At 31.0% G+C, this 18,448-nt stretch overlaps 2 protein-coding genes across 2 annotated transcripts; both read left to right on the top strand.

Annotated features, from left to right (window-relative positions):
• The first annotated feature begins 474 nt into the window (after nucleotides 1-474).
• On the top strand, nucleotides 475-5,797 carry LOC107645283 (putative GTP-binding protein OBGC2). Its single transcript, XM_016349273.3, has 11 exons — nucleotides 475-649; nucleotides 729-1,006; nucleotides 1,458-1,694; nucleotides 2,059-2,150; nucleotides 2,511-2,594; nucleotides 3,000-3,077; nucleotides 3,588-3,788; nucleotides 3,878-3,985; nucleotides 4,359-4,433; nucleotides 4,911-5,083; nucleotides 5,310-5,797. Exons 1-11 carry the CDS (start codon nucleotides 540-542, stop codon nucleotides 5,407-5,409), a joined length of 1,536 nt encoding a protein of 511 aa, XP_016204759.1. The 5' UTR covers nucleotides 475-539; the 3' UTR covers nucleotides 5,410-5,797.
• A 2,132-nt stretch (nucleotides 5,798-7,929) lies between these two features.
• On the top strand, nucleotides 7,930-12,027 carry LOC107646219 (uncharacterized). Its single transcript, XM_021105754.2, has 3 exons — nucleotides 7,930-8,292; nucleotides 9,878-10,319; nucleotides 11,723-12,027. The coding sequence occupies exons 1-3, from the start codon at nucleotides 7,966-7,968 to the stop codon at nucleotides 12,025-12,027; spliced, it is 1,074 nt and encodes a 357-aa protein (XP_020961413.2). The 5' UTR covers nucleotides 7,930-7,965.
• The last annotated feature ends 6,421 nt before the right edge of the window (nucleotides 12,028-18,448 follow it).

The raw sequence follows: 18,448 nt of genomic DNA, 5'->3' as shown, positions 1-18,448 counted from the left end.
CAATGATTATTAATGTAAAAATTTTTCTATTAATTATTCGAGTCATATTTAATGGTAGAATAACATTAAATTTATTTAAAATTTTTTAAAACTGAAATATGACGTTATTAGGATTTAATTCTAACATTAAAGGCCAAAACATAACTTTATCTTTTTGAAAAAGAAAATGATTTGGCTTTATTAATTAAAAATAAAGATCGATTATAAGTTCTAAGTTTCATTCGAGCAGCTTTTACAATCAACATATCAAAATTAAGCTTACGCTTCTTGTTAATATTTTTTTGTCATATTATTAATGAAAATATTATTAATAAAAATTTATACACCATTATTAAGCATTGGGCCTGAAATGGATTGAGGGATGAAATCCATTGTAAACAAATGGGCCTAGGCCCAATTAAAACAGGAGCGAAACTACACAGCCCAGAGCCCACTACTTGTAGAGGGTAAAAAGGTAAATTGGCTAAGAATTAGAACACAACCTTGTCCCCTTATTCCTCTTTCTTCTACTTTGAACTAGTTTCTGCTGAAAACGGATAATGATAATGGTGTCTCCGATAATTTCCCCTCCTTCATCTTCATCTTCCACACTTCATCTTCATTCCTTCGAATCTACCTTCTTCTTCTCCACTCCCTTACTTCCACAAAGGTATCATTTTACATAATAATTTATTATCTTTAATTTTTTGTTCTTAACGAACACTTGCTCACCATGTGTTTGTTGAAAGGAACATACGATTTCAAAGTAGATGCAATAAGTTTGAGAAGCATAGATGGAAAGATACTGTACGGTGCAGATTTATCAGCTCAAATGCACCTTCAACTTCAACATCAAATTCAAATTCAAATTCAAATTCAATGACGTTGATGAAGGAACCTCACAAGTACTTTGACCAAGTTTTCATTACCGTTCGTGCTGGTGATGGTGGGCATGGAGCTATACTCAATGCCCCCAATACTCAAAGATCACCAACAAAACAAGATCAGAAGAAGGATAAGGACAAGAGTAAGAAAAATAAAGTTCAAATTTTCTATGTGTATATGCATCCAATTTGCTGCTACCTTAGATTTTTTGCTTGTGACTAATTTTTTGACCCAACACATTGGTTTTTTATTCTATCTATTATCATGGGGTCTATTATTTGGGACAATTCATGCCACACAAATGCATCAATTTTGCTCATGTATACGCGTATTGTATGCTAATATACATCGAGATAGGAATTTTTGAACTAAAAGATAGGATTCTTCATTCTGTCTATGATAGTCATATACTGTCTATTATTTGGGACAAGCTATCATATCTAAAATAATTATTAAGAAAGCTAATATAAGTATTTGATTAAGATTATTATAAATATTCAATATCATATATAAATATTTTTTATTTAATAATTAATATATATCTCTGTTTACATTTTCATAAGTTGTTGTATTTATGTAATCGTGCAACATAGTTAAGAAGAAAAGCTCCTTGAAGAGGGACTTTGATGGTTCACTCATACTCCCAATGGGTGGACATGGTGGTGATGTGGTTATCTACGCAGATGAGGGAAAGGACACATTGTTGGAATTTCACAACAAGGGAAGGTACAATGCTAAGCGTGGTGGAAATGTTGATGCAATGGGTGTGTTGAGTTCACTGTTGCGTAATGGAATCACGGCCCCAACTTTGCGCATTCCTGTGCCTGTAGGTTTGTAATGCTCTTGTTTCTATTAATATATATGTGTCTGTGTGTTTAAATGTGAGCATGTTTTGTTACAAGACTCTATGGTGTCACTGCTTGGTAAGACATAGATTAGTTGTTGATGATAAGGGTGTTTGTCTTTTGTTTTTGTTTGGATGAAGAGTTCTGTGTCATGTGATTCATGTAGCTGACACTTCGCCTAATGAGTCGAGATTTAGTTCTTGTTGTTGATGACAATGTTTGTGTTTTTGTTTGAATTGACTATTGTCAGTCTTCTATGGTGTTGTATGTGAAGAAACCAAATGTAGTGTTGTAAAGTAATTTGAATAACTAAATCTTATGTCCCTCATTGAGTTCATGAATGTGACAGGTACAGTTGTGAAAAACAAACGAGGGAAGACGTTGGCTGATCTAGCACAACCTGGCGATGAAGTTCTTGTAGCTAGGGGTGGACAAGGAGGGGTAATATGCTTCCTTCTCTTTTCCTCCATTTGAAGGTTTGCTTTCAATGAGAATCATTGCATCAGATGCATTTGATTGATTAATGACTTTAGCTGATTGTTTTCCGAGGTGAGATAGGTTGTACCATGTCAAGCTGATGATGAAATGGAATAATTAGATCAACATAGTTCATATATACATTTAAGTAATTTCATTTTTTTTTTATTTGTGTGGCATAAGAATTTAGTTAGTGATTTATTTATTTTGCAATATCATGGTGCCAACTTTTTGTTTTTCTTCTTCCCTGGAAAATACAGAGAGTTTATTTATGTTGTTTTATTTTACTCTGAATATATATTTCTTTTATCATTCCCTGCCCAGATTAGTTTGTTAGAAGTTCCGCAGCATCAAAAGAAAAGGATGATGACTTTGACAACTAACGTGATGAGGGATGAATCTGATAAGGTGAAGTGTGTTGAGTCTTTTTCTGCACTTGAAGATATTTTTGGTGTTGTATTCCATAGAAAGATATCATTAGCAGCCTCTTATAGTTACACTCTCCTTTACTCTAATTGAATAACTTGTACAATAACAACAAAGCCTTATTCCCCCAGGAGGGGTCAGTTACATGCTTTTAGGGTAAAAAAAAAAATTGAATTGTGGAATACATAATACAATTAATGAGTATATTTTTTATCACCAAAAAAGTATCTAGAAACTACGAATTCTCATATCAGGCTTTATCAAGATTCAAGAAATGAACATGTGTTGGCGATATGAAATTTCTGCCTGATTTGATGCCACTGTGTATTAGCAAGCTGTGTTACTTTCTTACTGTAAGGTAAAACTTGTATTTAACAACTGTTACAGGTATTAGTTCACGGTCAGCCTGGGGAAGAAATTAAATTGGAGTTGATCCTGCGAGTAGTTGCCGATGTTGGTCTAGTTGTGAGTATGCCTCTGTGCACAATGCCCTATTAAATTAGACAATGCTGAGATTGCTAAAAATTAAAATATTGAATTTATCATGATTTAGGCCCAGTTTGGGTAACAGCTTAATTAAGCCCCTTTTAAAAAAATAGCTTAAACAATAAATGACTATATTAAAAGTAGCTTATAAATAAGTTATTTTATGTTTGGGTTTTTAGTTTTCAAAGTGCTTATTTTATAGAATTGTGATAAAAAGTAGTAGTATTATGAGAGAAGTCATTTTTTTAACTTCTCTATAAGCTCCTAAATAACCTTTTAGAAAGTTGCAATTTGGTTTTGAAAATTGCACCAGACATTAATACTACTACTTTGCATAAGTCAAAAGCTCAAAAAAGTTACTTTTGAAGCTTCCTAAACGGGTCCTTAGTATAGTCCAAGCGAAACTTTTCTGGCTCTAGAATAACTTCTTGTTGAAAACTGCTTAAGGTGCAATTCATATTCTCAATGATGAAGTAAATATTGTTTTAGGGACTTCCAAATGCTGGAAAATCGACACTTCTGGCAGCGATTACACTCGCAAAACCTGATATTGCTGACTATCCATTTACAACATTAATGCCAAACCTCGGCCGCCTTGGCGGTGATCCTACCTTAGGGGCAGGGATGTATTCATCTGAAGCTACGTTGGCAGATTTGCCTGGCCTTATAGAAGGAGCTCACTTAGGAAAGGTATTATATATTTCTTTTCCTCTTGAAGTGGCTCCATTGTAATTTTTAAACCATATTGATGCTAAATTTGAAAGCTTTTTATCTTCTAGGGTCTTGGCCGCAATTTTTTGAGGCACCTGAGGCGGACTCGAGTGTTGGTTCATGTTGTTGATGCGGCCGCTGAGAACCCTATAAATGACTACAGAACTGTTAGAGAAGTATGTATCTTGTATTCCGTCATTGATCATATTTATTTATTCAGGATTTTTTTGTTGGTTCAATTGCTTTACCTGTTATTTATTTATTTATGCTCTTAAAGACTCAACTCGAGCAACACTTAGAATGAATTTACTTGAACAATTGCTTTTTATATGCTGACTTGTTTCCTCCTAAAAACATGATTTTCAAAGTCCTATAATATTTTTTATTTATTTAATTATTTAATTAATTAATTTTTTAATAGCTAGCATGATGTGTATATAACGCTGGTTCATATAGTGTGCAGAAGCTTTTCTCGTTATAATGTGTTTCTTTCCCTTTCAGTAGTGTTGCTAAGTTCATGCTCTGTCAATGGTGATTTTGTTTTTGCAGGAGTTGCGCATGTATAATCCCGAGTACCTTGAAAGACCATACATTGTTGTTTTGAATAAGATTGACATATCCGAGGTATATAGTTCTCTCTTCCCACGCTCAATGCATTAAGCTCCATCATTTGGGGTTAAAGGATGAGGGTTGTGTTAGGACTGTGACAACTAACGTAAAACTATGTCAAATCTCTATGCATGGCCACATCACAATGATGTCTTTGGATCTATGCAGGGTTGTGCATGGATAAGATCCAATGGCATATTGGATCCATGTAGCGGACCTTACCTATTGAGAAAATGCTTTGTTAAGTTTTTGGGTTAGGTGAGGTCGCAAGGGTCAATAGTCCTTACTCCTTAGTCTTACTTTTGTGACAGGATTAGCAGTTTCTATGACTAGAACCTGGTTCCACTAGGTTATCAAACTCTCAAATTAACTCATAGAGTAACTCACAGCTATACGAGTTTAGGACCTAAATTCTTGAGTTTGATAACCCTGTGAGACAGTCTTGTGACATGCAAAAATTATGGTGATTAACATGTGTGACAATAATTCCAGGCAAAGGACAGACTTTCATCACTTTCTGAAGAAATTATGAAAATAGGCAACAATAGCACAGCTTCTGAACCGAAACCAAGTCCGGATGAATCATCATCTGATGAAGGTGACCTGCCGGAGAAAGTGCTCGAGGACTATCCACCACCTCTCTCGGTTGTTGGAGTTAGTGTTCTGTAAGTGCTTGACCCGTTGTTTTATATTACTACTGTATTTTACCAGTGTTTTACACAGGAAGTTACACAAAATTCTTTGATCATCATATAATATATGGATATGTTCTGGGAAATTGTTTTTCTTCATTACAAATCACATTTGTAGTAACTTGATAAATATAATTTATATCATGCTGTTCATAGTACCCGGATCTTGTAAGATGAAAATTCGAGTTGTTTCTTGCAGAAAGGGTATCAAGATAAAGGAGATGTTGAAGGAAATAAGGGCTGCTTTAAGGAAGTGCACTGGTTCCAATGAGCCTTCGAGTGTGCCACCGCCGCCTTGAGATATGTGCTATGCTTTTTTAAACGACATTGATGTGGCGGTTCAATGACTGGTCCGGCACAAATTCGGCTTTACCAAAGAACACAGCTCATGCTAAGTTCAAGTTGTTCTTAAGGACCATAATAGTAGTGAGACAATGGAAGCATTGAGTTGAAGAGTCAAAGTTGTTCAACCACATAGTTATTAGCAAGGTTGAGAATTTTGCTCGATGAGTTATATCAAAAAGTTCTATACTTCTATGTAACATATATGATAACTTATGTTTGTAAAATGATAATTATTTTGTCTGTTAGGCTCATATCTAGGTAAATTATTTGGACAAGCATAGCATGTACAGTACTCTTGAATATTTGGACAAATGTCTATTATCACTAATTGTTTGCTCTTAATCGAAATGTTTAACAATAAATATTTTCAAAAAGATGGAATACCCAACCCGACCCTGACAATTATCTTGAAGGGACGAGGTTCTTAATAAAAAAAAAATACCTTTCTCAACCTCTGATTTTTACTTTTATGGGATTGATTAGTCCTTGTATAAAAAAAAGTCAATTTTTTTTTACATAGGGGCTAATCAGTCCCATAAAAATAAAGATCAAGGGTCGGGAATGGTTTTTTTTTTTTGTTAAGGGTTTTGTTGTCTTTCGAGATAATTGTCAAGAGCCGTTCAGGATTTTTCTCTAAAAAAAAAAAACACTCACTCTTATTTAAAATAAGTGTTCAAAATATAGATATGAATATATTCATATGCGATTAAACTCCTCTAAACGATTAGATTGGTAAAATAAAAAAAAATATAATTATTTTTAAATTAGAATAATAAATTTATAATTGATAAAAATTGTAAATTTAATAGTAATTAATTCTCTCACTCTATCATTATATATTTGTATTAATCCTTTTTCCATTTGAATAAATATTCCATGAATATGAGGTAACTTTTCATTATCCAAAACCAGCTTCTCTTCCCCCATAAATTCATCTTTTTTATTACCTCTCTCTCATCATTTAATATTTTTTATTCAACATTTATGCTCATTTATTTCACAAGGTAAGAAAAATTTGCTATTTAATTAAGGGTCTTTTTAACATGTATCTTAAAGACATTTTAAAAAAAAAATTATCTATCTTGTCTCTTAATAATACATGTTAAGATTATAAATTAATTTTTTTTAAATATAAAAAATAAATTTTAATATATTTATTTTGTATTTATTAAAAAATTAAAATCTTTTACTAATGATAATCTTATCATACACTCTAAAGACGCATGTTAGTTAAATTCTAAAAATATTATAAAAAATATATTTTTTAAATTTATTAAATACAATATTTTTTTATATTTTTAATGTGTTGAATATCTAAAAAATTTTAAAATTTTATATTATACTCTTGAAATTTATCTTTAAAATAGAAGATAATTAGATTTTGAATTGTACGCTGTCTAAAGTGTTTCATAGCAGTATATACAGACAAATAAAGAAGCCAAGTGTGCATAAGAGAAATAAACAGTGAGGGTCATAGTTGACACGAAAGATTGCTTCAACATGACGAGTAGAAATCGAACGTCACCATATTATTAATTAAGGGATATGAATTCAATGTATTCATTTGTATATGTATATACGTGTGTATTAGTATAGTATTTCATAGATTATAAATAATACATACAGTAGAATAAAAGAAAACTATGAATAAGATAAATATCAATTTTTAATTACTCTAGAAAAACTTTGTATAAGAATCCTTTATTATCCTTATTGTAAATATGTTTGGCTAGGGGATGAAAATTAGTAAAAAGTTTTATGGGTTAAATTTTATGTATATTTTTACACATAAATCTTAACTATAAAATTGTCATTCCGATTCTTTTTGCGACTTGACTAGGAAGTAAATTAGTATATCATAAAATTACTTCTTAAAAAAATTTAAATTAATAAAAAGAGATAATTATATTTTTAATTAGTCTTTTTATACAAAAGTCGTTGAATTTGTGTAAATTATTTTGCATAAGTTTTTTTTTATCTTATGTAATTTTTTTTCTCTTTTAAAAATAACAAGGATCAAACTCTAGACTTTCAGTTATAAAAGATCTAATATTATATTATAAAATTATTTTCATTAAAAATTTAAACGGATAAAAAGAGACATATAAATTAATTATGGATAAATTACATGTATATTTTTATACGTCAAAATTCTTTTTAAAAAATCAATCATATTACATAAGCATAAAAAATTAACTACTATTATATATTTCATACAAGAATATAGATTGATTTGATAAAAAATAAAAAAATTCTTACAAGAATACATATAGAAATTAAAAAATACAACAATAATTACTGGCTGATTTTACGGTGTAAACAATCTATCTTTGTTGACCATTTACACTGGATATTAATATCAATAAAATCCTCCCTATTCTTTTCCCCCAAATATAAATAGCACCTATTACTACCTTTGTTCTCTCCTCAAGTCATATTAGAACTATATCTATTACTAGTTTACTACTCAAATTTGTGAACTAATCTCCAAAATTTAATTTCTTGCTACAATGATCAAAGCAAAGATGATGGGAACTGATCAGGAGGGAAAGCAATTGATGAGGAAGCAAGCACAAACCAATTCAAGAAAGGGTTGTATGAGGGGAAAAGGAGGCCCTCAGAATGCAACATGCACCTACAAAGGTGTAAGGCAAAGGATTTGGGGCAAATGGGTTGCCGAGATACGCGAACCACGTCGTGGTTCGCGTATCTGGCTTGGGACGTTCAATACGTCCCATGAAGCCGCCTTGGCCTACGATGCTGCGGCGCGTAAGCTTTACGGCCATGATGCTAAGCTCAATCTCCCAGACCTTCAACCCTCTATTTCCACAACTCAGGTAAAAAGTTAGTTTTGTTCATACTTCATAACCTAACCACATTCTTGGTAATATTAAAGAAACAAAAAAATTAGCAAAAATTTATCTTATTTATTATTTATTAATTATTATAATAATTAATAAATACTAAATAAGACAAATTCTAACTGATTTTGAATAATAATTTTTTGTTACTAAACATTTTTGTTCTTGAAATGATATTACACCTTAAATTTTAGAAATTAAATGATGGTTGGAAGAAACAATGGTCATAAAGACAAAAGAGGTCATCGATCAATTCATTTATTCTTCAGAAATCATTTGATTCCATTCATGCATGCATGTTTATCATAGAGAAATATTTAGATGTTTGGAGAATTGGAGAATAAATCAATGTTCTGATCTTACTCTAATTAATTAACTATCTTTTATATCAGTATTATAGGTTGATTATTATTTTTAATTTAAATTTTAAAAATATTAATAAAATATAAATTATTTTTAAACTGTTAAAATAAATAATACAGAATAAGAGTACTCGTTTGTTCTCAAAATACAAAATAATTTTTTTATTACATACTATGTGCAAAATTTTTCGTTCATTATATTCATACATAAGAAGTTTAGATTTAATTATTTCTATTGACTCAATTAAAGTATATATTGTGTTGAAAAATATTTAATAACAAACAAAATTAGTCAAAAACGATTAAAATTTGTGTTATTTAACCTTCATTATTACTTGTTGCATGTCTTCCCATTAATTACTTACTGATATATACCAATCTTTATATAATTTTAAATTTTTAATTTCAGTTTAATAATTCCAATATACTTTCTTCGGTATTAATTGATTGTCTACTTTCAAGTTTTCACATTAATTAGTAAAATCATTGGAAGTTATTGAAGTTGTAAAAGAAAAAATATATTTTAGGACATTATTCATAAAGTAATTAATAATAAAGTAAATATTTAGGTTATTAAATAAGTGTATAATTAATAAAAAAAAGTTAACGCTATCTAAATTTTCTAACAAACAGACAATTATTTATTAAAAAATATATTTTTAAAAATAGACAATTAAATAATATAACATAAATCAAATATATTATGTATATACTAAAATTAGTCATTATATATGTATATATAAATATATGTATTATTTAACTCATATTTAATATGTATTTTATATTAATAAAAATTCAGGTACAGTTAATTTCATATGAAGTTAATTATTGAGAGTTATTAGATGACAATTTAGTCGAATCTATCAAATTATTTAACGATTTTCAATTGTCAATTTCACATAAAATTAACTGCACATGCATTTTTACCTTTTATTTTAACATATATTTTATACTAGTAGCAAAATTTTGTGGCTGAATTTAGTGTAATATTATCCAACACAAACAGTATATTATCTAGTAACTTTTTTTTTTAGTAATGCTAGCTAGACAAAAAAAAACAGCCAGAACTTGCCTTATTTAGCATTAATTAATTGTCGCAACAATTAATGAATGCTAAATAAGGCAAATTATGGCTAATTTTGTCTGATTTTCTTTAGTTACCAAATATTTCTATATTTTTTTTTTTTTTTATCTAACAGGATATTCAAAGAGACAACCTTCTTCAACAACAATCTCACATGATGATTAATCAGCACAACATTGGCACCTCTTTCAACAACAACAACAATCACCTCAAACCTTTGGTGCCCATGGCTGATGAGGTTGGTGTTACACCAATTTACACCAATGAAGCCATTATGTCTCTTCCCTTAAGAGATGATATCAACAACATCAATAACTTCAACACCAAGCCTATAATTTTGGAAAGCTTCCAAAACCCAACAAAGCCTATGGACAATAATATTATCAATAATAATAATAATGTAGAGAAGCCAAGTTCCTCATTTTCTGAGCCTGATTTTTATGATGATTCTATTTGGACAGAAGCTGCTGCATCTTTGAACTTTCCTATGCTTTCAGATGCTAATAATGGTTTTTATGAAGCTGGGGATATGGCTTGGATATGCAAGGTTGATGATGGTGAATAAATGTAATCATCATTATTTATATATTTAATAGTTTAAATTTTTGGATTTTATTATATAGTATTATTAAAATTTCTATGAAAAAAGTTCTAAATTTAGTTCTTATCAGTCTTATTCTTCTAAAGTATACAAAAATATAAATCTATTCCCAATTTACACTTCAAGTTCAAAAGAAATTATTACAAAAACAGGACAAATAATAATAATAATAATAATAGAATTATTAACGGAATAATGGAAATTATTGGTATATATGTGTGTATTAACTTACACAAGTTTACGAGTAGATAATAGATTCTCAATAATATACACGTTTTAATTTGGACATAACTTTTTTTTAATTTAATATCTATAATTTTACGGACGTAATATTCATAATTATACTATTATTATATTTAATATTATTTAAATATTTTAATAATAACTAAAAAATATAAAATAAGATAAATTGTAACTAAGAAAGGTAAAATATGATAATTTCTGAATTGTTTTAGACTGATTTTTTATTGTGATCCGAATATTGTTATATTAAATTACACTTTTTGGTTAAATTTGTAATAATTTCATGTTATCCAAATTAATTATTTCCTTGTTAGTTTTTCTCTCTTAATTACTGATTTTCTTTTTATGACTCTTTCCATCTTAAACAATATTATTTATTATTATCGAAGTTCGGATTTAAAAGTAAACATGGCAGTTAAAAGTTCGAATTGTGGCGGTTTTTTGGCCGTCGCTAAACATACAGCAACGGTTGAGTGATCGCTGAAATTAAAGGCGCTGGTAAATCTTTAGTTTTTTTTTTCGTTGGAATAACCGCTACCAAACATGGTAGCGACGAAAATGTTCTGCGACGGTTAGGAACCGCTGCTGATTTCCAGGACTGATTTGAGATTCTTTTCGCAACGGTTATCATTTATTTTAGTTAAAAAAATTGGATTTTGCAGCATTCGATAATAACCGCCGCTAAAAGTAATTTTTTTTCCATTTAAATAGTTTATTTGAATTGAAGGTAAAAGAATAGATTTCTAATACAGAAATTTCATTGTTTATAAATAGCGTATTTTACAAAAAAAAACCATGAACTATATCTGCTATTATGTAGGCGCGCTTCAGAAATTAAACAACCATGTTATTGAGTTGGATATTGCATCACAGGAGGAAATGAAGTATATAAAAGTGTACATTACATATCTTCTTTCTAAGAGATATGCCCAAAGTATTAATAAGGGAGATGGTAATTGTTGTTTATTTTTGTTTTGTTCTAAAAATTTCTTGTGATATTAACATACCATGTTTTTACTAAATTAATATCTGACGAATTAGGAGTTTAGAATTTCTTTTCAGTAGCCTTATATTGTTGTATGATGTTGATATTTTTAATGTTACCTGAATATTCAGGCGAAGTAGTTAATGACAGTCTAGATGGGACAAAGACTGATTTAGAAGAAAATTTAGATGAAATCTTCTCTGTTAAAATTGACATCTCCATGCAGTCTGATTTTAAAAGGGTTCCGGAAGAAGACAATGAAACTTTGGATGATCAGCAAATACAAGATCATGTACATGTTACAAATAGGGGCTTCGATTTAAACAAAATGCCATGGTTTGGAGATGAAATATCAGATTCTGTAACACGTGAAAGCCATAGATTCATGACAGAGTATTTTTGCCCAGGTCAATACGATGTTGAAGAAAAATTTTGACCTTGTATTTTATCGATTCCCCTTAGTTTAATGGTTTTTGTTGCAGTATTACATATGTGACTACTTTTTGAAATTCAAGATTCATGTTGAATAAGGTATATTTTCAAAGAAGCCTTAGTTTAATTTATGCTCGATTAAAATTAGCATTAACTGATACATTTCTTACATATTTCTTTTACATTTATGCTTGAATGCAAACTTATAAAATCTTATAGTAAACGGAAAAATCTAATTTGTAAATATGTTCTCATGATTGAAAATTTTCTATATTTTTAAAGTGATTAATTTTTTTATATACAACAAATCCAAAAATAGTGTTACGGTTTAGGTAACAGTGACTCAAGTATATTGCTCAAAATTAACTAATTAGAATATATCGAAAATTAAAAGACGGACAAACTCAATTTATTTACCAATAAAAAATTTCTATATTTGTGAAAGACAATATTTTTGTGTAATAACATTGTTGAAACTAGTGAGAACTAAAGTAGTTTATGTTATGTTGATTTTTAAAAATAGACTATATCCAAATATGAGAGTGAGGAATTAAGTAAATTTGACAGCAGTTGGAATAAAACTGCCGCTAAAAATAAATTCTGGCTCAACAATTATTTCTTGCATTTTGTTATATTTAGCAGCGGTTAAACATAACTGCCGCTAAATTTGAAACGAATAGCAACTCCACGACTAACTGTTGTATTAACCACCGCTATTTTTCATCTAGTAGTAAATTTCTACAACTGCCACTAAACTGCCGTCGTTATCTGCCGAGATTGTTATAGTGTTATACAATATTTTCATATGAAGTTTTGTTTACAAAAGATTTTTCTTTTTTTTATTATTTACGTTAGTTAATGAAAAACATACATACGTTTTGTCACAGAAACAAACAAATAAATAAATTATTGATATTAATTGGATTATAATATAAAAGGGAAAACAAAAAAATAGTATATGATTAAGTGGCATTACTATAAGATAGTAATAGAAAGAAAATATTAAATAATTAATGTGAATAACATAAAATTACAAATTTAACCAAAAGGCATAATTTCATATTAGAAAAGAATATAATTTTTATAACTAAATCACAACTAAAAAATGGATTAATACAGACAGATTTATAGATAGATTTAGTCTTTATTATAGACGGATTTTTGGTTACCGACGGATTTTGTCCCTCTGTAAAAGTCTCATCGGAAATTATTTACCGACGAATTTTTTTCCGTCGGAAAATTACTGACGGATTTTTACCAGTTACCGACAGATTTTCCCTCTATAAATTCTCCATCCATTTCCCGAAGACGACGAACTTTCCGACGGATTTTCCGTCTGTAATTACAAACGGATTTTTCGACGAATTTTCCGTCTGTAATTACCGACGGATTTTCAGACGGATTTTTCGTCTGTAATTACAGACAAATTTTCTGACAGATTTTTTGTCTGTAATTTGAACCTTGGAAAATCATCTCACATTCTGATTACAGACAGAAAATCCGTCTGTAAATCCATCAGTAAGGTAAAATAGAATTTTTTATTTTTCCAATTACAAAATAAACTTATTTTCATACAAAATAAATATAAATTTAATACAAATTTTTATCTAATTTGTATTCAAATATTTATAATATTTCAAAAAATAAACAAATTCATCGTATTATCAAACTAAAAGAAAAGTACTATAAACAAGCAAGTCAATATAATTCAAAACATAAACAAAGTGTATTGATCATCAACTATAATTCCTAGTATATTGTTCAACCATACTAAAACTATCAGCTATAGTCTTCAGTGTCATCTTCATCCTCATCATCATCATAGTCCTCATCCGAAGACATTGAGGGTGGCGGTGGTAGTGGAACTGCACTAGAACTACTTGACGCTCTAACCTTCTCATAATAGCTAACATAAGCCTCATTCCATCTCTTCTGTTTCAGCTTTTCCTTCTTGGCCTTTCCAATTGCCCGTTCCAACTTTTCTAACTTCTTTTGAGTCTTTTCCATATGAGCCAAGCGTGTATCTAACAACTTACTAATACGCTCATCTGTTTGTTGAGTAACACGCTGAAAAAGCTCTTCATTGAGATTATGAATTTGTTCTCGCAAATCAGGAACAGAATTTTGATTTCTATGTACTCTTCCAGATACAGAATTAGCAGAAGTGGTTCCAGACTTGATAGAGCTATAAAATAATGACCATTTTCCATAAACTCAATTCTTCTTTTTCTCACCACACATTTCCTCTTAAATCAAGTCTTCATCAATTGGTGATAGCTCCATTCCCTGTGCTTGAGCCTCGGCATGTTGAGCCTGAACTTCTGCCAACTTTTTTATAAACTTCTCCTGTTGCACAATGATTATATCAATTATATAAATCAAGTTTCAAACAATATAGTACACAATATATAGCATACTTTTAATAACTACATATTCAATAGGTGAAGTTGATTAGCTCTAATGTCTTGCATCTCCATAATACTTTCTAATACTCTTCCTAATTTTTATTCGGTCATTTTGTTTTTAAGTAACAAATCTGTATATTTGAAATAATCATCCATCATAAATGAATAATCTAAGTGACATACATCTTATTTTATTTGTGTATATTTAATTATTTATGCACATTTATAAGGCCATAATGGGATTAATGGCCTTGATATAATGATAAACCATATTACATGAAGTACAGTGCTTGTTCCTCCAGTTTTCATACTCTAGACAAATTATTATAACCATCTTCATAAGTACATGATTGTGCATTATGTCCAATATTGAGACTCCAAATATAATTCTTGATGACCAAAATCACAAAGATGAACATTACAGTAGGGATGCAATAGATTCCAACCAACCCCAAATGCAATGTTAATGTCCCAGCACCAGTTTTCCACCGTCCACCATATCCAACTAATGCAACAAGTAAATGCAGTACATTCCAACTGATACAACAAGTAATGCAGTACATTCCAAAATCAGTGATGGCAGAAAGCTCTAGTAATGACACTTTCCCTCATGACTGCAGCGGGAAGAAACGGAAAATAATTTTGCAAATGTTTGAATGCAAAGTAACTGGGCTATCTTGCAAGTAAAGTAGCAGATCATCAATGACCAAAGGGAGAAAAATTAAGTATCAGAACATGTGGGACATTGCAATTTTAGCTTCAGACAACAAAATTGTAAATATTTTAACTCAAATATATACATGCATGTGTGTATATAAATATTCAAGTGGCAACATGTACATTAATTTAACATTTATGCTATATCTCACATGAGTGTCTTGTGAGTGCTTGTCCACCCATTTAGACTTGTCACTTTTAAGTGTGTGGGTTTCTTTGAAGACCTCCTTGTGGGTTGGTGTACGGTCCAACTGCTTCTTCTGTTCCACATAAAACACAAAATAAGAAAAAATTTACATAAATATATGTCTATTAAATAAGATCTAAAGCCACTTAAATTATGTTACCATCCTCTCTATAGTTGAGCTCAATGGTATAGAACCACCGCAATGGACAGAACCACCTAAGAGTAACGCTCGATTCTCCCTTGCTTTTTTCCTTATATTTTTTCATTTCTCATCTGTTTTCAGTACCTTTCCAGCACCTTTTTGTAAGCAGGAATTAGCCATTCGTGGGTTGTATCCACACCCTCACGGATATCTGACATCATTTGGCTAAATTGCTTACTTGTCCTATACTTGAAGCAGAAACTCAGAGAAAATCAGTGATCTCAAGATAAAAGTGGAAGCCACGATGAATGAATCTCACCTCAACTAAACTGAATAGATGGTTGCAAAAGTTGTGAGAGTAAGATTGATAAAGTGAGCTCGGAGAGTGTGAGACAGAGTGAGCTCGCGATGAGAGTTTGAGACAGAGTTACCTAAAATCAGAGAAGAGAAGGGACAACAGCAAAAAACGGCGAGGAGCAGTGAATCAGAAACAACGCACGGCGAGGAGGGGAGGAACCCTTCCCGATGGCAATGCCACGAGCTCAACTCAAAACTTCGTTCAATGGCGAGGAGAGGAGGAACGATGCGAAGAGGGCCGAGTAGAGCTTCCCCAGATGACGAAGGCACCCACGGTCTGTCCCCGCTGGCGGCGACAGCACCTTCTACCGGAGGAGAAGAGTTTGACGACAACTTTGAAGAGGGATGAGGGTGAAAATGAGTTCATAGGTTAGGAGTGTGAATGGAGCTCGATAGGGTGGTGATAAAATTAGGGTTAGCTCAATATTTCCGACGAAAAATTTAAATTACAGACGAATTTTCCGTCTGTAATAATTTAATAAAATGCAGCCTTTTGTCTATTTAATTATCCGTCTGTAATCATTTTTCACAAAAAAAAATTAAGTTTACCGACAGAATTATCGACAGATTCTGTTTTCTGTCTGTAATTTATGCTAATTCATTTTTTTTTCCGACAAAATTTTTTTCTGAAATTCCATCTGTATTTCCGTGGGATAAAATCCGTCGAAAATATCCGTCTATAATAATTAGTTTTCTAGTAGTGAATCAAAATATGTATATTACTAGACAACTCATAAATTTGTATAGTCAGCAAAATTCTATATAGTGAAGGCGTAACCTTCAATTCGCATAAAGTTTAATTTTTCTTCATCATCCTTAGTAAATATATATGGCATTTTGGATGAAAACAACTACTCTAAATCAATGCTCTCCAAATTTTAGTGCATGAAGCCAGGATCATTTTGACTTCATTATTTAATATTAAATTACTTCTCCTAAAAATATGAATAATATAAATGAAGTTGGCTAATGAGCATGACGACCTCTTACCCAGAATTAATTAATAACATTATTATATATTTAAGAATTAAGAGCAAATATCGCATATTTGTTAAGTGAAGTACCTATTTGTCATTAGATTTTTTTTTTGGGACAACATTTGTCATTAGATTTGAAAATTACATGTCTATTTCTCTGAGCCCAATTAGGAGTTCAAGGCTTAATTCATAAGCCCAAATTGTTATGAATGACTCCGATCCCTGCCCAATTTACCTGGTTGAAAAACTTGCATCAACGGCCTTTTTTTAATGTCACTTTTTTTTAATTTATTATTAAAAATATTATACTTTTTTATTAATTATTCAGATAACACTCTTTTATTGCAATGATAATTGACTTGATATTTTATTTTTAAGAGAAAATGACAAATAGGTCCTGACCTTTTGTCCTGCGGACATTTTCGTCTCTGACCATTGAAAAATACTTTTAAGTCCTTGACCTTCACAAAACTTAGACGAATCAGTCCCTGACGAAGGCATTTGGACGGATCAGTCCCTGATGAAGGCATTTGGACGGAGGGACTGATCCGTCCAAGTTTTGTGAAGGTCAGAGACTTAAAAGTATTTTTCAATGGTTAGGGACAAAAATGTCCGCGGGACAAAAGGTTAGAGACCTATTTGTCTTTTTCTTTATTTTTTAATTATACTTGTTTCTAATGATATAAAAACGGTAATATTTAAATAATTAATTTTAAAATAGTGATATTTTTTTTGAAAGAAAAGAGAGCTCAACACATTTAGTGGAGCATACAAGAACTAAAAGGACAGTTTTGCAACTCCAATATTATCTTTGGCATAGCCATCAACAACATGGGTTACCTTTTGCACCACTCTCTATAATAACAAAATGTCTTAACAACACAATCCACCACTGTCGCTGCTTTATTTTGAAAGATCACATCATTCCTACATAACCAGATGTTCCATATAACTGAGAAGAAATCCACTAGTCATGTTTTTCGCACATCTTTTCTCAAATTTATCGTCCTCCAGCTCTCAAAATGTTCTTTTATGGAACCTAGGGAGCTCCAAGCAAGACCCACATGACTTATCCATGCGCACCACACCTGCCAAGCAAATTCACACGTAACAAACAGATGTTGGACAGTTTCAATTTCCTTACTACACATAACACATATGTTATCACTTTGTTCAATGATGCCTAATTTGCTCAAGCGATCTTTTGTATTCACTCGGCCTACAAGTGCAAACCAAGTAAACAACTCTACCCGCGGTGGAACAATTTCTTTCCATATTCCATTTGTGAACTTATAGTTGAGTACATCATCCGTCAATGTCTGTACCTGCAAAGCCTGCACAAAAGAGTTGGTAGTATAAACGCCTTCCTTATCAAATTTCCACACCACTCTATCTTGTGTGTCTGCTAGCAGTCTCACAGCTTGCAAGGTCTCAAGCATTTGGTTCAAGCTGTCGGTCTCCCATTGTCGGAGTTTCCTTCTCCAATGGAAATTCCAAACCCACTCTATCCCATTCCAAAATCCACACTCCCCAATCACGGATCCCTTATTATCTGAAATCAAGTAGAGTCTTGAAAATGAGTCATTCAACTTCCCCGACTGTAGCCATGTATCTTCCCAAAATCTGGTTAGTCTGCCATC

This window comes from Arachis ipaensis, chromosome B6 (assembly GCF_059453495.1).
Source record: "Arachis ipaensis isolate K30076 ecotype BB chromosome B6, ASM5945349v1, whole genome shotgun sequence".
NCBI classification, from domain to species: Eukaryota; Viridiplantae; Streptophyta; class Magnoliopsida; order Fabales; family Fabaceae; genus Arachis; species Arachis ipaensis.
Note: the sequence above shows the minus strand (reverse complement) of the source record. Positions and strands in the feature narration are given on the sequence as shown.